The sequence below is a fragment of the Rhinolophus sinicus genome, linkage group LG04, assembly GCF_036562045.2.
Source record: "Rhinolophus sinicus isolate RSC01 linkage group LG04, ASM3656204v1, whole genome shotgun sequence".
Classification (NCBI taxonomy): domain Eukaryota; kingdom Metazoa; phylum Chordata; class Mammalia; order Chiroptera; family Rhinolophidae; genus Rhinolophus; species Rhinolophus sinicus.
The window spans coordinates 93,406,570-93,430,894 of NC_133754.1; the positions used below are offsets into that span (position 1 = coordinate 93,406,570).

The 24,325-nt window shown below is 36.9% G+C and overlaps 1 protein-coding gene across 8 annotated transcripts in view; it reads right to left on the bottom strand.

Annotated features, from left to right (window-relative positions):
- The window catches only part of NBEA (neurobeachin), a 661,793-nt gene that overhangs the window by 110,220 nt on the left and 527,248 nt on the right, over positions 1-24,325 (bottom strand). For all 8 annotated transcript variants that reach the window (XM_074330026.1, XM_074330024.1, XM_074330023.1 and 5 more), the window contains 3 exons: positions 15,705-15,822; positions 15,277-15,379; positions 5,869-5,984 (listed from right to left, as the gene is read on the bottom strand). In XM_074330026.1, the coding sequence (XP_074186127.1) occupies positions 5,869-5,984; positions 15,277-15,379; positions 15,705-15,822 (337 nt within the window). The remainder of the gene's footprint in view (positions 1-5,868; positions 5,985-15,276; positions 15,380-15,704; positions 15,823-24,325) is intronic.

Here is a 24,325-nt window from a genome sequence, read left to right on the forward strand (position 1 = left end):
TAATCTCATTGGAAAGGTGATATAGACATGAAATGCCAAGGATACACTACTGTAAGTGCCAAAATATGTGATATAAACAGTGTTATAGAAGACCTAGAGCTATAGAAGATTATTAACATAGTTATCATAAGATGTATTTTAAAGAATACAGGTGTAGTAGGGCAGTTGTTCGTTGTTCTCAAAGTGTTGACCCTGGAAAGTGGCAGCAGCATCACCTGGAGCCTTCTTAGAAATGCAAATTCTTGAGCTCTACCCCAAACTTCTGAGGATGGGCCGAGTGATCTGTGTTTCAGCAAGGTCTCTAGGTGACTGTGACAGCAACCAGTATCCTGGATGCTAGGCTCGTGGCCATGCTGCCAGTGTTGGGGCTGCTGATGCTCAGCCCAGTCCCTCTCCAGGAGTCACCATCATCAGAAGAGAGCCCGCCCACCCAAGGTCCCATCACCACCAATCACTGCAGAGTGGAGGTAATGAAGACCAGGCCCCCTTGCCTCAGGCAAGACAACTCTGAAGACAGCTCCTGGCTCCCTGTGGAATCTGCTGAGACCTTTGCTGCAACTACCTTGGGGTTCGATTTCTCTTTCTGCCAAGTTCTACTTTCTTCACTCCCCCTACAGATGTTGAGCCCAGACTCTCCAATAAACTCCCTGAAGGCAAATCTCTGTCGCAGAATCATTTCTCTGGATCGGAGATCTAGCTTCAAACAGGTTCCACATGAGAGGTGACAATTCTGGGCCCACTTCTAGTATCTACGAAAGTCACGCCAGTACATGAACTTCAAAAGTTTATTTTGATGAAATTGTTTAAAATTGTTAATGGTTTAGGTTCTTAAGGCAGTTAATAGACTAAAGCTGATGACTAGAGGGAGGATTGAAAGGCCCCATGAGGGTCCTACGCCTACCATAGTAATTGAGTGACGCTCTAGAGCCAAACCATATACATTAGAATCCTGACTTCATCATTTGTTAGCTCTGTGACTTGGGCAAGTTATTTAACTTCTTTGTACCTTATTACCTCAGTTGTGAAATAGGGATAAGAATAGAATTTAACTCTTGGGTTACGGTTGGGATTAAATGAGTAAATACATACAAAGCACCTAGAATTGTATTTAGTAAACCATAAATTGCTCAATAAATGTTAACAATTATTTCCTATTTTTTTCTAATTGCTGATATTGATGTTAAAGAAATTTTTCAAAAAGAAATAATAAAACTAAACAAAGAAATAATAAAAATATTTTTTTCCGAATCTTGGTATTAGGAATAATTAAAGAAATGTTTAAAAAAGACTATGATAAGATATAAACCAACCATTTCTTGGCTTTGGGTTACCCAGGAAATTTGTCAATACAAATAGTAACACCCTTTCAAGAAATGATAAATCTTACTTTTCAATTAATTGACATAAATAAGTATTTATTGAACAATGACTGTATCCTTAAAACCATGCTACATAACAGCATGAATACTCAGTGGTATCCATGTTAGTAAAAGTGATATTGGTACAATTTAACATCTTTATACTGCCCTTTATTCTAGGATCCTTAGAGAGCTCTGAAAAGTGTTCCAATAAGAAGAGATGAATGGATACACAGGTATTTTCCACAAATCAGGAAAACAGGCAATTCTAATTACTTCCCTAACAAGTATTCAACCTTGGCTTTAATGAACCTTCTCTAAAACCATCATGCAAATCTTCAATGTTGGTGCTCAGTACAAACTGCACTCCTACTAAAAACTTCAGGATGATGGTGAGGAAAGAATTAGCAGGATTATACCCAGGGACAGCACCTCTGGGATATCTATGTTCATAACTTTTTCCAACTGTCATTCTAATTCTGTACAAAGGTTCATTTTGCCTGGATAATCATGTATACGTGACAATGAAGAGTTAAAGTCCATCATTTCCATGAGGCTTTCCTTGACTAGACTATCTCCTCCTAATCTCTGACTTCTCTAGACTTTCATCACAGGTAATGGCCCTTCACTGCATGCTTTATTGTAGTTCTAAATGTTTTATATGCAACTACTGTTCTGGTAATTAGATCTTAAATGGTTAGAGCAAAGGTACTTAAACTTTATACATCAGAAACACCCAGAAGGCTTGCTAAAATGCAGATCTCTGGGCCCCACTCCCAGAGTTTCTGATTCAGTAGGTTTGAGAAGGCTGAGAATTTACATCTCTAACAAGTCCTCAGGTGATACTGAGACTGCAGGTAGGAGACATTCTGCCAACCATTCAACTTGAGCATATTAAAGTGACTTCTACTTTTTGTATAATGACAGTACAGAGTTATCTCTCTCTCTCTCTCTCTCTCTCTCTCCCTCTGCAATGCCTGCTGCCACTACTCTAATCCAGCTATTCATCCAACAATTTCTTTTTTCTTGGAATGCCCTCTGCTTACTTTCTAGTGAATTCTTACTTGTATTTCAGTAGTCAATTTAAGTGTCACTCATGGAAGCTTTTCTTGATCTCTTTGTTATAAGTAACGCCTTCAAAGTCTGTGACTCCAAATGACTCTGTACATTCTCCCGCTACAATAATTACCACTTTTTACTGGAATTGCTGGTGTATATCTATGTTTTCCTGGGTATATTATGATCTCCTGAAAGGCAGAAAATATACTTGACTTTCCTCTGTAGTATCAGTGCCAAACAGAGTGTGTGTTCAGTAACTACTTACTAAAAGGATATACAAATTGACAAATTGACTACTTCATACGTAGTCTTGTCAGTCTCCTAACAGCTCTCTCTAACTTTAAGCGATCTCATTTCTCATTCATGCCAAACATAGTAATCAGTTGAATTTTCCTACAACTTCTTATTACATTCCCTTCACCAAAATGATACTGATTCCTGAAAGTCTAAGATCACACTCTTTACAATGTGGTTCTTACTTACAGTCCAATATTGTTTTCTACTATTCTTTGCTTCAGCCAAGATATGATACTCATGTCCACTGAACACATCACACATTCCAGCTGGTAGAAATTTGTAAAGCTTTGCACTTTTTTGTCCCCAGACAAACACATTTTTAAAATCCCTCCATTATGCTTAGCTCTTGCAGTGTTCCCTATTTATACCACTCATTCAGTACCTAATATCAGCTGTCTTAAAATGTTCTCTTATTTATGTATATTTCATTTACCCATCTAGTTGTAAGTGTTCTGAGTTTCTATCCTTATTTTATACTTGTTTTTATCCCACTGTCTACAATAGATAGGCTTTAATGTTTAGTTAGAATCATTGTAAAGGAAATACCCAATATATTCTTTAAAAAAAACCAAAAAACAACCTAGTGGCTTATACATTCTTTATGTCATCAACTAAAACAGAGCCAATGATTCAAAAGAAGGTAGAAAGACACTTAAATTCCCCTTATGATCTGTGTAGTCTGGCTCAGAAACCGAAAGACTGTCCCAACCAGAAAAAAGTCTACACTGCTCAGGCACAGCGTTAGAAGGAATCACAAGTTCTCTCTATTCGGAGTGTAGCCTTTCTAGAACTAGACAGAAAAAAACAAAAACAACAAAAAAACTCCCAGAAAGCAACAGGCATGAAGTGGGTAGTGATTGGGGTGGTACTACGCCATGTTGTGGGAAATAGATCTATCACTGGGAAAATGTAGTGGGAAGGGGTGAAATCTAGAAGAGTCCTTTAAAATAATGAACTAGATAACAATCCATCCAGAGGGATAGAGAGAATCCCTTCCTAGAATAGCAGAACTGTTTAACACAGATGCCACCTCGATTGGAAACTGAGCTGAGAGTGAGGTATACCGCCCTCTCCTCCCGTTTTACAGCCAACAGCTCCACGCAGCTAGCACAACCAAGGAAAAAACACATGCCCATCTATGACACATGGTAGATAATGAATTTGGATAGCTCTGTCAGGAATAGATAACAACAACAACAACAAAAGCAACAGAGAATACGGACAAATACTGCCGAGGAACGTAAAGAGAACATTATCCTGAAGATCAAGTAAAGATCCATGTAGCTGAGAATAACATGCTGTATTAACAAGAAGAAAATTTTAATAGTGTAAAGTCCTTCTTTTATGCAAAAATATATGAACTCCCCAAAATAAAGACTTTAATAATAATATAGATTCTGAGTAGTCAATTATATTGATAAAAAATGAGCAACAAATGAGGAATAAGTTGTGTCATTGATTCATTTTTGAGTTCAAAAGTAAGATACACTTTATAGGGTTTTAAAAAATTTGAACATATCTCTAGGAGAATTAGTAACAAGATACCTACATTCTAAGTCACTTAAAAAGAAAGAAAAGAAAAAGGGCAATAAATATATGACCAAAGAAAAACAAAACAATATGAAAAGCAAGAAAACATTAAAAACAATAGCCAGATGCTATGAGACCAAACATATCCATTATTACAACAGATATACGTAAACATATTAAACATGGCTACTGAAAGATTAAAAGTCCAAGATAGAGTAAAATCTTGAAATTGCTCCTATGCTCCACTACACAAAAGTTGGCAGGTCTGAGATGCTATCCCGCTTTTTTTGGAATTGAAGTTATGCTGTTTTTACTACTGTTTACTTAAGTATGTTAAAGAAACTAAATTCTTTACATTTCAGATATTTAACTTCTGTCTAATATGTAAATAATACATGCTAGTTAAATAATAGAACACTTTCCTTTTATCTTTGAAATAGTAAATAGGTTTAAGATACATACATTATATGTAGTGATATATGAATATATATAAAATATATCATGAAGATATCAGAAGATATATGTATACAATGGAGATATGTATATAGGATAAATAGTAAAATTTAATAAATGTAATAAAATAGTTCTCTGGTTGTAACTCTAGTATCCTATTAGCAAATACATTATAATATGTATTAAATTATTAAAATGCAAAAACCTTTCAAACAACTTTTTAATACCTTTTTTTGACAAATTAAGTCATTTTGGCTATCTATTTAATACATATCTATCATCCATATTTAATATATATCTATAGCCTCCATATTCACACATACATGATAGATTTACAAGGAATAATATTACACAGAATCCTTTTAAGTGATGATTCATAAAACATGGCTCTAAATTCATGGTTCTGAGAAGTCCTTTAAAACAGAACAATACTACTAATAATAAGTAAGCATATGTATTTATGTACTTATTTAAATTCATCTGACTGTAAAAAAATTGTAGCACCTGATTTCCAAAGTAAACTCTATAATTCAACATGAATAAGAGCTTTGGGAGCTTAACTTAGGAAAAAAGAAAGATGTGCTTAAATCTCACAGGCATGTTTAACCACTGACAAGCACTGATTTAGCAGGAAAACAGGTCACTGCTTCCTTTAATTTACAAGCACGGTACTGCCGAGGATGATGGCAGTTACTCATCATTTAGAAATGTAATCTGATTTTATATTTTTATTTGAAGATTTTAAGGAAAAAAATGCTGTAACCCAATCATGCCATAATCCAGGTGACATCTGTACTAGGCAGAATCCTGTTGTTATTCTTCTGTCTGGCTGCTATGCTGAGAATGACAAAGTAGTGAAATTACATTTTCCCATTATTATTTCCAGACACTCTCTGGCAATGGTTTGTTGACTCTAATAAACCTTCAGACAAAGCTGTCAGCAAAGAAAATGGCAGAAGGAGAGCAAGGAAAAGCCTCCTCAACAATAAATGCATCTAAAACCTCAGTACTAGCTTATACAGTTTCTGATAACATTTACCATGAGTGCTTCAATATTTAGTCTAATGCTATATTTGAATTCCAAGGAGGAAAATGTATTCCATCAAGTTACACTACCCATGATTTTGATGAACATAAACATATGATGAGAGTAAAGAATGAGATGTCTTACCTGCTATGGTATTAAGAAACATCAAATATTCGAAGTTTGAAATTTCCCGTCTTTGCCAACGCTGAGTCATGTTGGAAGATTTATAAAGCTGCCGAGGAGTGGCCAGGGATATCCTCCTAGCAATTAAGCAAACCATAACGAATGCAGTCAGTTTTAACTGATGAGTTTTAAAAAATTCAATATTAACTAATATACTGGTTGAGATCATTCGATTTAAAATAATCTATGGTTTATCCTTCTTAGTTTAATTGTAGATAGCAGCAATACTGAAAATTCTATTATAGCGAAGATATTTACTCAGGAAAAACCAATATGAAAACAACTATTTGAATAATATGGCTGCAAGTGGGTATTTTACAAGTTAACAAGAACAAAAACGGTGAAACTCTACTCAAAGTAAGTCAAAGTAGCTTTTAGAGAATACAGCAAATGTACTCCATGCTAAGAAGTTAAGTAGGTTGTTAGGTACCAGCTTATAAGCATTTGACTTAAACCTTATATAACAGTGGCTGAACCTAATTTTCTATCTGCCTCCACACACAGTGTGCCAACGTGCAAAGCCTCTACCCACACAACACATATCCATCTTATGATGTAAAAAACAAACAACTGGGAACTTTGAACATGTATGAATTCAGAAGAAGAGATACAATAAAAGCTTCAGGGAGTAAATCAAGATAATTTGTATAAATTATGAACTTTTGGAGGTTCGATGTGTTTATTTTATTTTTTTATTTAATTTTTTAAAATTAAAGTTTATTGGGGGTGAAAATTGTTAGTAAAGTTACATAGGTTTCAGGTGTACAATTCTGTAATACATCATCTATATACCATGTTGTGTGTTCACCACCCAGAGTCAGTTCTCCTTCCACCACCGTATATTTGATCCCTTTTACCCTCATGTACCACCCCCACCTTACCCTCTGGTAACCACTAAACTATTGTGTCTACGAGTTTTTGTTTCTTCATTTCTTTTTCTTGTTATTTTGTTGTTTTCAGTTTTATATACCACATATAAGTGAAATAATATGGTTCTCGACTTTTTCTCTCTGACTTATTTCGCTTAGCATAATAATCTCAAGATCTATCCATGTTGTTGCAAATGGCACTATTTCAAAATTAAGAATAGAATTACTGATGTGTTTATTTAAAAAATAAAGAAAGCTGGCTGTTATTTGTAGAAGTAATGCGTTTCTAAAATGATCACCACTTAAGAGAGAGATTCCCAAATTCTTTCAATTCACGCCACTCTTACTATCTCAGGAGCTTTTTCATGGTGCCCCCAGACCAAGAGAAATCCCTAACCACTGTTTATTCAGCAGTTACGTCTAAATAGCTTAATAAATACTAAGTCTTAACAACTTAGATGTTTGAAAATATAATACTCATATTTTTATTTCATTCTTTAATAACTGCAATTACTTACTAAAGGGATGTGTGTACCTGTTGGGCACTGCAGAGCTTCTTATACCTGGAATCCTATCTGACGCTACTGCTCTCATTTCCTGTTCCCCATTAATTTACATGCAGCACTGGTTTTTTGTTTTCCCCACAGTAACCCCCCAAAACTAGTTTCACAAAGCTGAGATGTTGATAATGCAATGCTGAACGCAATGTTGAAACTCAGAAGTACCTTGACCTATGAGTTTGTGCGGTGAGTGACAGATGGTGCTGTGTTTCCCTAAAAAATACCAAACGCCCTGCAGCAGCCCTGTGTGTTCACTGTGACATCCCAGAGCTCCTTGGTGCTCAGTTTGGTGTGGACTTAACACTATTTTTGTCATTCATGCATTATTATCAAATATTTCTGTTCATGTGGGATCTTCATGGGCATTGTCTCATACATAGTAAGAGCTAAATATATATCAGTTATGGAAAAGGAGGGAGGGAAGAAGGATGGGAAGGAATTCGTTATCTCAAATTCAACCACGAATTAAGAATTTTAAGAACAATTATGTGTAACTCAATGTTTAAAATATGAGTCACATATTAACATTTTAGAAGAACTTTCCTAGTTTTATATATATGTATACATATATATATATATATATATATATATATATATATATATATATATGAGATAATAGGAACTATAGTATTGACTCCAAAAGAACCATGCAGCTAATGATTCTCTTAATTCCAAAGGTACATGGCATATATATTTTATACTTTAATTCAATAATTCAGTACATTTTTCAATTAATTTATAATATGATTTTCTATAGGGTTACCTAAAGTGTGTCTATATTTTGAACCATACTGGCACCAACATTCAAAAATTTCCCAGGTTCACTTCCACTCACACAGCTATTTTATGTTGTAAACTTTTTCCCTGATTCTGACTTTGTCCTGGCAACATGCTGAAATGTTTTCTGAATCATCAAATAATTAGTAAACTATGCTAAGCTCAATTTTCATTGTGCTACTATTCTAGCCATATGCTTACTCCAATTTGCATTGTGTTACTATTATAATCATATTCTTACTAATCTGACTAAAATCCTTACCTGCAGCATGCTCAGTCTGCTAAAAGCAATATATATATAATAAAGTTATGAAATCTTTTGTTGACGTTTTGAACCTAGACAAGTTAAGAAGAAAGTTGCTGGTCTGGAAATAATTCTTATCACCAAAAACACCCCCCAAAACCAAACAAAACTAGACTGGTGTAAACAAACCCTAATATGTGTAAATAATGGGAATCCTGGGATACAGTTATCATGTCATTCTTAGAGTATGTAGTAGTGAAGAAAAATGTGGGTGGGCATAGGAAATGAATATAGAAAAACATTATTTTTGAGATCAGAAAAAGGATCAGTTTTTCCTGTTTATTGTTTCTATCTTTCTCCTTATAAACTGACCTACAGCAGGGACTGAATTGTGTTTTACTTACTGTTGTATCCTTAGCATTTAGCAGTGCTTGGCATAATGGAGTCTAAATAGTATATACTGAATGATTTGAATTTTTGGTCATCTACCCTAACAGAAAAAATGGCTGACGTGAGATGTGATCCTTAAAAATTAAATAATTCACTCATATGAAGAAAAAAATGGGAAATATTCCCTTTGTTCTAAATCTTTGTTCATTAAGCAACAATCTGATCTCTAATGGAATCTCTTTCATGGGCTTGCCCAAGAAGCAGCCTAAATGATTTGTGAAGTTAATCATTCTTGCAGTACACCTACCTTTGAATTTTCTAGTTTTTTGTCTGTTTATAAATCAGTCTTTCATGGGTTGAGCTTACAGTAAGTTTCCTAGTGTTTGATAAACTCTGCTTAAACTGACAAAACTCAATGTCAAGAAAAAGCGAAGAAAAGCAAAGAATACTCGTAGATCCCCTTAGTGGTTCTACCAAGATACTCTCATCTTGAGGGATTCTCCTTGGAGCCAGACATTATCCTACCCTTTGACAATTTGCTTAATGTCACAAGATCTTACCTATCACACACATAAGTTTATGGAGGTATGTGTGTATATTTATTTACCTAATCACCTATCCACTTACCTGCCTACCTATTTGTATCTGTGTGTGTGTGCATGCATATATGTGTTTAGTGTACTCGTATATGTTTACAGTTTTACAAAGTGCCTTCACTTTATGATCTCATGACATCTCTGTACAAAGATACTGCTCTCATGTTACCACAGATGAGAGTGGCATTCTTCTTACCTAGTGCTGTGCATTCTTTTAACTAGTATATGGTGAGTTCCTACTAAGTACTGGCTCTGTTACTGTTATCCAACGGGTACGTAACAGGTCTAAGCCAAGATACAGTGTTCTTCCAACCCCCATCTGCTATACAAAACCAAACTTCTGAAAATATTAGGAAACTAAGAATGAGCTGAGTCCTTAGTGGGGAAACCAAAAACAATGAAAGAGTATTTCAAGATAGAATGGTCGTGTGAAGTAACAGTGGGAAAAATTTACTGAATACGTATTTTGTTTCCAGTTTTCCTATCAAGAATAATGATTTTCTAAAAGTCAAAGAGAGACTGAATATGGTGAAGAAGGAAATAATACTAATAGGTAAGGAAGATAGTAAAGGAGCTTCTGGTTGTTTTCAATGAACTCAGGTCCAGACAAGACCAAGAGTATTGAAAGAAATCACAAATGTCATTGAGAAACCTCTACTGGTAATCTTTGATGAATCATGGTCATTGAGAATGATGCCAGGAGGCAGATTATTTTTAAAAAGGAAAACATTAGACCTATTTATGAGTTCTTAATGTCAATTCCTGGAAAAAATTCTTGAATTGATGATTAAACAGTCTGTAAGCACTTGAGAAAGGAAGTAGAGATTACCAGGAGTCAGCTTAGATTCAATAAGAACAAGTCTTGCAAAACTAACTTCATTTACTTTCTTCTTTTTTTTGTGTGATAGATTAAATGCATTTTTTTTCCTTTGACCTGTATTTTATATAAGTATTTCATTATCTACTAATGTCTTCATTTAATCTTGTCAGTCTACTAGAAAATCTCCTGAGCATGTGCATACATGTCAGTAAATTGCTCTTACACTGTAAGCTTAAAGAGAATAGATACACTGCCGTGCAAGGTAATTCCAGTTGAGTAGCACTTAAAAAGTATCTCGGCAATTAGGCACTATGTTAGGTCCTGTAGATTAAAAGATAAATAAGACACAGCTCCTGTCTTTTAAATGTCTGCAGCCCACTTAAGGGAAGATAGACAGAGATTCATGCTCTGTTCCATCCATGTAGTGCTCTGAAATAATTCCCAGGGACGTAATGATCTACGTGGAAAACACGGCTTCTTGTCTATCCAAAGCCAATATCTCTTTCTTCCTTGGCAACAGACACCTTGTTTTGTTCAGGTAGTGGGGAGCAAGGGATTCAGGGTTATATATTTTTTTCTGAATTCTAGGGGATCACTGGGCTAACCTAGTAAATTCACTCACCTTTAACAGTGATTGTTTTAGGGTTGGGAAAGTGATCCCATTCTGGCCAAAGGGACCTGAGATAAAGATTGCTGGAGGCTTCTGTATACTTTTGTGTGTGTGTTTTAATAATTTTTTTATCAATTACAGTTGACATAAAATATTATACTAGTTTCATGTGCACAACATAGTGATTACACATAGTAGTGATAACTTATGAGGTTATCACCCCAATAAATCTAGTACCTATCTGACACCATACATAATTATTGCAATAGTCCTTTATGCTGTGCTTTACATCTCCATGACTACTTTGTAACTGCTAATTTGTACTTCTTAATCCCTTCCCTTTTCCACCCATCCCCCTAATCCCCATTCTATCTGTCAATGCACAAAATGTTTTCTGTATCTATTAGTTTGTTTCTGTTTTGTTTGTTCATTTATTTTGTTTTTAGATTCCACATATAAGTGAAATCATATGACATTTGTCATTCGGGTCTGACTTACTCCACTCAGCATAAGACCCTCTAGGTCCATTCATGTTGTTCCAGATATCAAGATTTCATTCTTTTTCATGGTTAAGTGATATTCCATTGTAGATATGTACCACTTGTTCTTTATCCATCCATTCATTGATGGACACGAAATTGCCTCCATATCTTGGCTATTGTAAGTAACGCTGCAATGAACATAAGGATGCACATGTTCCTTTGAAGTACTGTTTTGGATTTCTTTGAATAAATACCCAGAAGTGGGATCACGGGTCCTTCTTTGCCTCTTGTTACAGCCTTTGTTTTAAAGTCTACTGTGTCTGGTATAAGTATTGCTACCTCAGGCTTTTTTGTTTTGTTTCCATTTTCATAAATTATTTTTCCATCCCTTTACTTCCAGTCTCTATGTTTTTCAATCTGAAGTGAGACTTTGACAGGCAGCATGTGTGAGGGCCTTGTTTTCTTTTCTTTCTTTCTTTTTTTTAAATTTTATTGGGAAATATTGGGGGACAGTGTGCTTCTCCAGGGCCCATCAGTTATAAGTAGTTGTCCTTCAGTCTAGTTGTGGAGGGTGCAGCTCAGCTCCAAGTCCAGTAGCTACTTTCAATCTTTAGTTGCAGGGGGTGCATCCCACCATCCCATGAGGGAATTGAACCGGCAGCCTTGTTGACAGGTCGTGCTGTAACCAACTGAGCCATCCAGCCACCCCATGAGGGCCTTGTTTTCTTATCCATTCAACTACCCTACATCTTTTGATTAGAGCATTTAATCCATTTACATTAAAGGGAATTGTTGATAGATATGTAGTTATTGCCATTTTATTATTCATATATTTTTTCTTCTTCTTAAAGAAGTCCCTTCAACATTTTTTGTAATACTGGTTTGATGTTGATGAATTCCTCTAGCTTTTTCTTATCTAGGTAGCTCTATCTGTCCTTTGATTCGAAATGATAGCTTTGCTGGGTAGCACAATCTTGCTTTGAGGTCCTTGCTTTTCATCACTTTGAATATTTCCTGCCAATCCCTATGGACTGCAAAGTTTCTATTGAGAAATCAGCTGACAGTCTTATGGTAGCTCCCTTATAGGTAAGCATCTGTTTTTCTCTTGCAGCTTTAAGATTCTCTTTGTCTTTAACCTTTGGCATTTTAATTATGATGTGTTTTGGTGTGGGCCTCTTTGGGTTCATCTTGTTTGGGACTCTCTGCGCTTCCTGGGCTTGTATGTCTACTTATTTCGCCAGTTTAGAAAAGTTTTCTACCATTATTTCTTCAAATAGGTTTTCAATTCCTTGCTATCTCTCTTCTCCTTCTGGTACTCTTATGATACAAATGTTGACACACTTGATGTTGTCCCAGAGGCCCCTTAAACTATCCTCATTTTGGGGGATTCTTTTTTCTTTTTGCTGTTCTGATTGGGTGTTTACTGCTACCTGATCTTTGAAACCTCTGATTTGGTTCTCTGCTTCATCTAATCTATTATTGATTCCCTGTGATGTAGTCTTCATTTCAGTTATTGTAATCTTTATTTCTGATGCTTTCTTTTTTATGTTTTCTATCTCCATTTTTATGTCTCATATCTCTTTGTTGAAGTTCTTACTGAGATCATTGAGCATCTTTATAACCAGTGTTTTAAACTCTGCATCTGGTAGACTTCTTGTCTTCATTTTGTTCAGTGCTTTATCTGTTCTTTCATTTGGGACATGTTTCTTTGTCTCCTCATTTTGACTACCTTCCTGTGCTTGTTTCTATGTATTAAGTAGAGCTGCTATGTATCCCTGTCTTAGTAGAGTGGCCTTATGTAGTAGGTATCCTATGGGGCCTAGTGGCACAGTCCCCTTGTCACCAGAGCTGGATGATCCAGGTGTGTCCTTGTGTGGGCTGTCCATGCTCCCCTGTTGTAGTTGAGCTTTGGTTGCTATTTGTAGGTTAATGGAAGGGACTGATCCACAGGCTGATTGGGTGTGAGGACTGGCATGACTATAGTGGAGGAGCTGTCGTTGTGCAGGGGCTGACTTAATGGAGCAGGATTCACTTTAGCAGGGCTCTGGTGCCTACCTAGTCTGCTCTTTGGGTGTGTTGTCTACAGAGGTAGCCAGGTGGTGCTGCAGCTTGGTCTGAAGCTGGCCACTAGGTGTGCCAGCCTGGGGCCTCCTTGGAGGAGCCCTGCCACAGGCCAAGTTCAGCTGCAGCCTGGGCCCTGCCTAGGGCTATGTGGAATGAGCCACAAAGCAATCCATAGGTGGTCACCATCTGCAGGCGTGGAGGTGTCTTAGAGAGGCTAAGCTGCAAACTGAGGCCAGCTGCCACTAGTGCCAGGTTTGCGGCTTCTCAGCAAGAGATATGGGGCATGCTGAGGCTAGATGATGTGTGTTTGGGGTTTGTGAACCTTTGAGAGACTTCAGGAAAGTCGATAGCATGATCCAAGAGAGGCTTTTTCCATGGAAAAGCCACTGGAAGAGGCTTGGATGGGACCACAAGTACAGTGGGTCAGGGTCTCAGGGAATCACTAGGGCAGGGTGAATGGTGTCAGCCATGTTGATGGAGACTCAGATATGATGCCTGCCTGCATCTGCAAGCTGGCTTGGAAGGTTCAACAAAGAAACAATGGCTTCTGCTAGCACTTATTTCTGGGAGACAGCTGCCCCTCCAGCCCTTGCCCTGCTGCCAGACAATTCAGTTCCTCCCCATATGTCCCTGGTGCCTTTCGAGCTGCTGCCCCAGTGCTAGAGCTCAGAGCAAGTGAGTCCCTCAGCAAGTAAGTCCATGTGTGGGCCTTTTAAGAGGAGTTCCTGGGTCTCCAGCCACTCTACATCTCACTAAGCCATAATCTCCACTGATTTTCACTGCCAGGAGTTATGGGGACTTCTCTCCCTAGCACTGAAACCCTGGACTCGGGAGCTTGGTGTGGAGCTGGGATCCCTCTCTCCTCAGGGGGACCTCCACTGCCAAGATATGCCTCTTGATTTTTAACCCCCACACATGTATACAGGGACCAGCACATTCTGCATCTCTGCCCCTTCTACTAGTCTTGACATGGCCTCTTCTATATTTCCTTACTTATAGGATTTCTGTACAGCTAGACTTCAGGTGATTCTCAGTGATGGTTGTTCTGTAGTTTAGTTGCTATTCTGATGTGGTCGTGAGAGGAGGTGAACACAGCGTTTACCTCCTCCACCACCTTGACTGGAAGTGAGAAATATATTCTTTCCTAAAGCATAGATGCTTGAGGAGAAATCGTTTGTGTTGTTTTCCTTCTTTCACGCAGCTGTATGAAGATATATCGTCTGGAACAGTAGTAGTTATTTTGTGAACATTTTGGACAACTGAGAGTCCTGACATTGCCTAACCTCCGGGCCAATACTGGCAACTCCAAATCTTTTACATTAAAAACAAAAACAAAAAAGCTAAGAACTCTATCTTTTAAGTCAAATTTAGTCAGATATTCAGTTACTTGGAGCCAAAAGCTGACTAATTGATATTAGTGATACATAGAATTTACTGACTATGTTTTTTACTTAAACTAGTATCTTTCAATCAGTAAGATTTAAAAATGAAGCTTTTAAAATACCAAGATGAAAGATTTAGGAAATGGTGAAAACCACACCATAATTAATGACTATTAATCTCAATAAACTCTAAGAGTTGTATTACTTTAATGAAGAAGCATTTATAAGAACAATTTATATGCAATTACACAACAATGGATCACAAACATCATGAGGCTTTTGGTATGTTTCTTGTAAGATTACAAGCAAAATGTCTTAATTGTATGCTAGCTATGATAGTCAATCAACTTTTTTACTTCCTCAATTATATGTGTTAAATAAAATTATGCCCTAAATATTCTGTCATTCTTAAAACAGTGGTTTTCATAACCTCTTTCTCTACAAATGACCTGCAGAGAAAAAAAAAAATTCCTTGGTTCTCAAAATAATTATAATGGTAAAACCCTATTTATATTTCTGTCTTATTGAAATATGTTTAAAAAACCCACAGATAATGTGTAATATGATATAATTACCTGGCTTGTGGCAAACCATAGCTGGTCCCTACTCCAACCCGAGGCAAGCTATAGACAACTTTTTTTACTGTTGCTTGATCAGGGAAATTAAACATAACGGAGGCTGTGATAAGAAGAAAAAGAAACATGATTTAGAAAACCACAGAAAAGCTAACCATCAATTTCAGAAATCATTTTCTGTGCCTATCCCAATTTATTTGCAAAGATAATGAATCTTCATGGAAAACCAGCTTTCTATATAACTTTATCCATGAAAAATCAAGGATTAACATTTTCAACCAAATCAATGCTTTTTCAATTTTTGTTTTATCAACAGATAACAAAGAGAGAAATACAGCAGGAAAAAAATCAAGACAGAATCACACCATGTAAATGAATAATATTTAAACATGAGCACATTTTCTTTCCAAATATTTAAGGAGACTTACTTCTGTTTGCCATAAATACTTCCAAAGCAGTGTTTTGTAGAAGATAACGTCTTGAAAACACAGCTCGTATCTCGCTGAACATCCATTTTCCATGGAGTCCTTCAGTGTATGCAAGAACCTAAAATCAATAGTTAAAAGGGAAGTGCCAATCAGTAAAATATGTATCTAAAACACAGTGCTGGATAAAAGTCAGTAAATTAGGGATCATCTTTCTGAATTCATGATATATCACAACATTGTCAATCATTTAATTCCACATATTTGCAAAATTTCCACCCTTCTTAATTGACTAATGAGGAAGTGAAGAAGCAAAAAAGTTACATGTTGAATGTGACCCTGTAACTTAGAACAGAAAATGTATTATTAGTTGGGCTAGGTGACCTGACATAACTGTTGTTCTTTTCCAATATCCCCTTTCCTCCCCCTTCCTCGCTAATGGAAGCCCAGTTATCCCTGAAGTGTCCATGTGGTCAACCCCAGGCGATGGATCATGATTGATCTAAGCCAGGGATCAGGAAACATTTGTGGTAAAAGGCCAAATAGTAAATATTTTTAGGCTTTGCAGGCCCTACGGTGCCTATCACAACTACTCAACTTTGCCACTGTCCCATGAAAGCAGCCATGGACAATATGCACATAAACGGTCATGGCTGTATTCCATTAGAACTTTATTGACAACAGGGGCAGCCTGAGCTTGGCTGACCTATGGTCTAGGGCAATCATGAAAAAGTTATTCCTTGCTCCCCACATTCCCGTGTAACCAGGGGTAAGGATATTTGCCCCAGCACTGGCTAGTGAGAATGAAACCAAAGTCAGTTGGGGTTGCTTCAGAAAAGCTGATAAAATGAGTCATATATAGCAGGCACACTTGAGTCTCCTTCTTGCTTGTGTAGAGATCCGATGGCAGAAACTGTAGCCATCGCGTAACAGTGAGAGGAGGGCCAAGGGACTCACGCTGAGGTTAGCCCTAATACTGAGCTACTGAAACAATCGCAGAAACCACCTATTTGTGGACTTCCTGTTCCACGATACAGTCAAATCTGCAGCCAACATACTCCTGCCTGACACACCAATGTGTATTAGTATCACAGAAACACATTTTCTACTTGCATTGGTTTACTCTGTAAAGTCTACTACACTTATATTTGCAAATGCAAACTAGTTGCTGAGTTTTACATACACGATATTTCTTAAGCTTTGAAAACAAGTTATGAAGTCCCTTTTTACATTTTCTTTCTCTAGGAATTATAAGTATATATGCAATATATATACATATATATACACATACACATATATATACACACACTATATATACATATATATATGATCTTTTGGTCTTTTTATAGTTTTGAAAATTCAATTTTTGAACTCCTTAATTCAGTTTTCGTCTTGCCCTAGACACTGCAAGGTTTTTGGAGGCAGTCGGACATCGATTTAAATCCTGAAACATTTTGGAGCCAGTCAAACTCCTATTTAAATATTGGCTCTCCTATTTACTAGCAATAGGGCTTTGAAAAAAAAAAAATTAACTCCGTCTGAATGTTGTCACCTGAAAAACAATGATAATAATACCTATTACTGGTTAGTTTAAGTGCGTGACTTTAGCTGTTATTTAAGTTCTGTTTATAAGTTTATATGTCATTGTTGTTGAACATAATGTAACAATTCTTTTTCAGGTTCTAAATGCGAAAGTTTTTGTACATTTTACAAAAGGATAGTCGTGACTTGCCACAATTTATATTTACAAATTCTTAGTTAGGCGCAATAGTTTCCCGATTTGAACTTCATAGAACAGTATGTTTTTAAAAACAGAGAGTAGTAATACAGGGTTAATGGCAAATAAAACAGCCACCACAACAAAAACGATCCTTCACTATGACCACTATTTCACTATATATATATAAAACTCAGACAGGAAAATGAGTATAATCTCAGAAAAAACGGGAGACTTTCCCATGAAAGCTGTTCTTGCACCCTTACACTAAACCAGTATGCCAGGAGAATGAAAACTCTCTCCACCCTCCTCTCCACCCCATATTGTTACTTTTCTCTTTGGGAACCATCATGTAATGAATACTTGCACATTATCAGTTGCCATTAAGAAGAGTGTTGGTTATTTCACTGTTAGCAGGCAGGCAGCTCACAAACACATAGAGGTTAGTTTGACGCCTTAAGTGCTACGTGTCTTACCTACAGTGCCAGTTATCAATTTATTGCTTTCCAGCTCCGAGTTCACCCTTAACTGCTTGTTCTGCGACAATGAATCTGTGCCCTTTACTTCCCCTTTGCCAGCTGGTGCGATGTTAAGATTTGCCAGGAAAGGACACTGAAGAGACAGTGCAGGAGGAGGCATTCTCCTTGTTTCTGGTAGCAGGTTCGGGCAGAAGGTGGGGCCTCCCCAGCGCCCGGCTCCTGCAGAGTGTGGTGCCCAGTGACCAGCAGTTTTCTCCAGCACTCCCCCGACCCCAGGCAGTTCTGTAGCAGAGCGCCTCTGGTGAGAACCCTCCCAGTAACAGCTAGAGGGTGGATTTCTGGAAAATTCCAGAGGACAGAGCTCCAGCAAGGTCCCCCAGAAGTGCACCTGTGACTTCTCCACCATTCAGTGAGCTACAGCCATGTCTTTCCCAACACGGCCTAGAGGCCTGTTCCTTGGACTCAACGTCAGCTATAAGGGTAGTGGCTGCTCCTTACATATGCTTCTGTAAACACACACACACACACACACACACACACACCACAGATTTTTATTTCTTACTAACCGTTCCCTTGTTACTCCAATCTCCTATTATAATTTATATTATAATCATTTATAGTACACTTTCTCTGTTTAAGTTCCTATGTGCTTTCTCTCTCCTGAATGGATCCAGACTGATACACAAAACTCTTATCTGTCCTCTGAACACCATTTTTTAGCTCCAGGCTGGGATCACAGGAGTCCTCAGAGACCCTCAGGTGCAAGGGAAAAAAAAGGACCCTGAGATATTCAGAGGAACTCAGTAAAGCCTGGAGTTAAGGAGTATAAGGAGAGAGAATAAAATTAAAAGAAAATTATGTTGCTAGTAGCTCATAAACAGGTCAGGGAAGCAAAGTCCAAGAGAGAGATCCAGAGGTCCAAAGCTATTTGCACAAGGACAGCATCCTCTGAATAAGCCTGTGGCCCTTACCAAAAGGCCACGGGAAGGAAAATTACATATATATATATACACACACATATTACTTCTGATAACTTGATAAAAAAAATCTGCCTAATTACTTTACAGTCACCCATGTTATAGCTGGGGTTTTGAAATCCTTAGAAAGGGCTGATAAAAGACACTGCTCTGAGCTGGTCACCATTCCCGGCCAGGAAACCCAGGATAGCCCGGAGTCCTCTTCTTTTTTAACAGCAAGCCACCTCCTGCTTTCCCTTCTTCTTGTTTCCTTCTCAAGACTGATTATGGAAGGCAACTTTCCTAATTTTTTTTTTTTTTTATATAAAATTAACTTTTTTTCATATCCCCTCCTGTGAGCTAGTCTTTCCTGGCATCCGGTGGATAGTTACCATGTACTAACCTTCACTGTCTCTTTTATCGCACCACTTGGTTTTAATTCCGTGCAGGGCACTTATTGATTTTCTTCATTTGTTTTTTGTCTGTCCCCTTCCTGTGACATGAAAGTTCCAAGAGAACAGGACCCTTGTCTATCTTATTTACTGTTCAATATACAGTGCCTAAAATAGTACCTGGCACATGTGTGCTCCATATATATTTATTGGTTGAATAAATCACTAAGAGAAACTGACAGAGATAATACATATGGAGGAGATTACACGATATCTTACCAAGTGTGTGCATTTCGGACTCCTTTGATGAACTGGAAAAAGCTTTCCAGTATGGCCTTCAGGCTTCTCATGTTTATTATCTTAATGGTGGAGCCCACTTCAGATTTAATCAAGACCTACAAAAGCAATCTAAATAGAACTGGTGTCTCGTCTTTAGTAGTTTCGTTTGTACCCCTGAGGAACTCTAGATGGTTTATTCCCCATCCGGAAAGACCCTGTGCCACACAAAAAGAATTCCTTCATTCCAGAGGGGTTTTCAGGAAGGTCTGTAAGGCTATGGTATTTTGACTTTATTTTATAAACTTATGTCTCTACATAAGAAAATGTATCCTGAGGTGTGCCCAAGAATATCATCTGGTACTCTTCTTGACATCAATTTTATTTCTGGTAGGTCATTTGAAATATTTTTTCAGTAAAATTAACACAGAGAGGTTGGAAAAGGAAATGTAACAGACAACAAACTGTTGAGATAAAACACTAGCATTCCCTGAGTTTTGTGGTTGCTATGGGCTCCCTTGGACTGTCCTGCAAGCCTCCTTTCGTCTCTTGTGCTCATGGGAGCCTCCGAGGTAGGTTACCTCCCTCGGAGTGTCCCATGAGCACAAGAGACGAAAGGAGGCTTGCAGGACATCAACAGCTAGGACACTACGCCTGGCAATGGATGAGCTTTATCCGTTTCTACATATTTCAGAAACGTAAAGAAATATCACTTATAGTTGATTAAATACTGAGTTTCGGGCACATTTCTATAAAAATCTGGGCATCAAGCCCAGGTTTGAAATACGAGTATGGCCTGATACTATTATTTATACCTTTACTAGATACACAATGTTCTATAAGTTTCAAGACCTTCTATAATAACTTTTGAAGTTTGTTTTTCATTATAATCCAGGATATTTTCCTAAACTGTGTAAGCACTTTCATCTGTATGTGAGGTTTGTGGTTTTTGTTTTCTTAACATTCCCGTATCATCTGGTCTGTGTCTGCCTCCTTCTCCAAATTATTTAATATACTATGAAATCTAATCAACAAATGCTAATGACCCCATTCAGTTTCATTTTCTGAAATTTAAATACATGTAATTTTTATTACATCATATAGGTCATAAACAAGAGTATTAAAGCATCTTGATCTTAAATCTTATGGAACTTTGTGAACTATTTTGAGCTAACTGTTTAGTATCCAAAAAAGAGAAGGAAGAAAGCATTCATGCTAGAATAGACTTATACCCTGAGGTCTGCCCCACTCAGTTAGGAACTGAAGCACAAAGGAAACAATAGAAAAAATGTAACAGAGACCCCTTGTAAGCCACCTTACCCAAATGTGTGTGCTTAACACATATTATTGATGATCTTGTTGAAGAGAAATAGGGTTGCCATGCACTCATGTGTATCAGACATGTATATGTTGTCAGAAGCATGTATATGGCTGTCACATCAGTTTCATCTTTTCTTCCTTTTAAGGCAGCTAATATTGTACAATGTAGAAAGTACTTGTTTAGTGATAGCTTTGCTGATCTCAAATCATCTAACACATATATTAAAGCAAGTAGTACAAATCCTTTTTTTCCTTTGAATATGAAAAAATTCTAAATTTTGCTTAACATTGTATTTTATGTTAAGAATTGAGGAAAAGCTCTGCAGGAGGCTGGACAGACATGCCCTGTTCAGTGCTCACGAGGCTGTCGTATCTAACAGACAACTGTAGCTTGAATAGTTCAATGAAAGGGCTTTAGTACAATGTAAAGTTATAAGCCCCGTTAGTTTTATAATTCCATATAAATTATCAGTGATTTGGGATATAACAAATATATTCAAGATGGAATAGTTCAAAACTAATTTCAGGTGTACATTCATAGGTGATCGTCCACGCTCTTTTTCCATCTGCCAGCTGAATGAAGAGGATGCTAAGTCCCAGAAGGAAAGCCGAATCACAAGATGGCAGAAGCGTGGGTCCTAAAATGATCGTGTGGGACATCACCTCTGATTGATACCTGCTGTGGTACCCGGCTGGGGATGTGGGAGCGGCAGAGCAGAGCCAGCAAGGTGTTTGCAACTGCCTCCTCCTAGTTCTCACCACACGTCTTGGTGAAGCTATTTCCTCACCAAAGGCATGGAGGAGTGTTAAGCTAGAACAAATAGAAGGTTATGGAAAAACGGAAACAACAACACATGAACTGGCCTCTTCTAAATGGGCAATGCAATAACTTCCCATGAGGTAAATTAGGTATGCGTGATTTAACAGAGTAAGTTTCCAAACCCCCAGCTTCTTAAAATTTATCTGCCTGAGAATGATCCTGTGAGGGAAGTCCAAGTTCTCTTCCCCATCTCCCTTTCCAAACTGTCCCTCTTCAGTTAAAAAAAAAAGCAAAAAAAAAAAAAAAAAAAAAAAAAGGGAGGCGCTCTCTCTGGTGTGTTGCCTAGGGTATATGATCTGCTGAGGGGGTGAGAGCCTCAAATAAGAAACAATTCAAAATACTAATGGATGTGTTGAAAAGTATATGTCCTCAATGACTGGATTAAAAAAAACACATCCACTTGCAAGTCAGATGGTTTTGCAATTCTTTAATTTTAAGAGTTGAAGGTGGATCTAATTGGGCTGTCATGTAAGAGATAATTAAAAATAATTTTTGATGATAGGTCACTAGGTGATTTTTAGCATACAACTTAGATGTGGTACAAAAAAATTATAACATTGCCAAAATAAAACTTCCACATCCCTCTATTTATTTATGTGAACAAGATTTTCAACACATCTACCAAAAAGAAAGTTTGAAGGACCTCTAATATTGATCCTTGCATTTTTCTAGTAATAAAAACTATTCATGTGAATATATTAACCATTCATCTCATTAAGAGATCAATTTATATAGCATTTTACTTTCTGTGTTTAATAATTATTTTTCAAGGTCACAATATATTTATATTGTTTGATGATTGTAAGATGATAATATTTGTAATAATAATTTTCACCAGAAAATAAACTTTAAACATTTAGAATTTTATGGCTTTAGGAATTAAAGAAAACTAAAAATTCAATTCATAAGTTTATATACTTTTTGCAGGTTTGTATAATATCACGGTCAATATAAAACTTTCAAAAATAAAATATTTTTATAATAGATAAGCTTTGGGGAGGGAATCAAATTGAAATGAGATCAAAGAGAAACAGGAATTATATAAAATGTCTATTTGGAAAAAGAGATTATTTGTGTATTTTAAAATAGATGATAATAGTAATCAAATTACTATTCTATTGGATATATTTTATTCTATTGAGGCTATCTGAAAAGTGAAGTAACAAAACTATTTTAAAATATCAACATTTAGAACATACTGGATATTATATCTTATAAGAATATTTAAACTTATGAAAAATTTCAAATGTTAACTTAAACGTGTGCAAGGCGGCATATAGTTTTCTAAAATTCTTTTATTGGGCGGGTGAAAAAAAGAGGACAAGTGCAAGACACCAGCCCTACACAATAAAGAAATCCTCAAATAAAGGATAGAAAAGTCTCACTTTAGCCTTAGCCAATTACTGCTGGGTACAATCAGAATAAAACTGACAAAAGGCAGGCAACATAATCAGTAAAATCTAACGCAGACCAAAAAGTTGATCACTGAGTCAAATCTTTTTTGTAAAATTCGCATGGAAAATAGTTAATCATGGTGAAAATAAATAATTCAGCATTATAAACATGAAAATGGGAAAAACTGGAAATGGCTTAACTGTGAAGAAAACAAAAATAATCAAGAAATTAAGCTGGCAGAATGAAGGTTTCAAGAAAATACGTTTTCAATGAAAATTAAATATATATTATAGTGCTATACTTCTGAAGTGAAATATTCATAAATATAACCATTATCATTATATGGGTTAAAATTGCAGGGTTGAAACATTCTATAATTAGAGGGAATTTAGGCAGCCCATCCATAGAGAGCCTTTTATTTAAGAATCTTGCATTTTGCTCTAATTCATCCATGGATGTACCTTCCTAACTGATACGGAAAGCCTCCCTAAGGTGAACCTCCTGTACCAGCTGCCAGACGTCAGGCAAGGTAGTTAATTTTCAATTCTTCAGTTTCTTTATCATAAAATGGGGGAAATAATAGTATGTAACCTCACAGGGTGGTTGTGAGGATTGAATGAAGTCACTGTTTTTAAAAATGCTTAGTACAGTGCCTGGCACACAGGAAGTGTTAGCCTACTACTACAATTATTGCCTATTCTCCTTTGTGTATGTGAACACACACACACACACACACACACACACACACACACACGATCTCTGTTTGGGTTTAACCTTCATTAATGCCCTTGCCAGCAAGGCAGTAGAAAACCTGGACCACAGCATATCTAACCTTGTAAACGAAAAGCTACAGCTGTTGGTTCCTTAGTGGCAATTTGCATTCTAGAAGTTGTCCAAATCACTAGAAAGCCTAACTATTTGGGACATCAGGTACCACTCACTGTTAGTAGTGATAATTCTGACAAGATTTCTTCTTCTATAATAAACAGCTTATAATTAGACCAAGTCTTTTCTACCAAGCTTGTCCTCTTGATTTATCAATTTCACTGACTTCCATTTAACCAATATTTATCCATTGACTGCCATGAACCAATGGTGAAAAGTGAGGCAGAGTCCCTGCCCTCAAGGAGTTCACTGTCTGTAGGAGAATCACAAACAGTGAGGAAAGGGGAGGCAGGCGAAGCAGGGAAAAAGCATGTCCCAAGCAGCGTTACATACACAACATGTACGTATACATGGGGCTTTGGGGGATGGGCCCAGGTGTCTGGA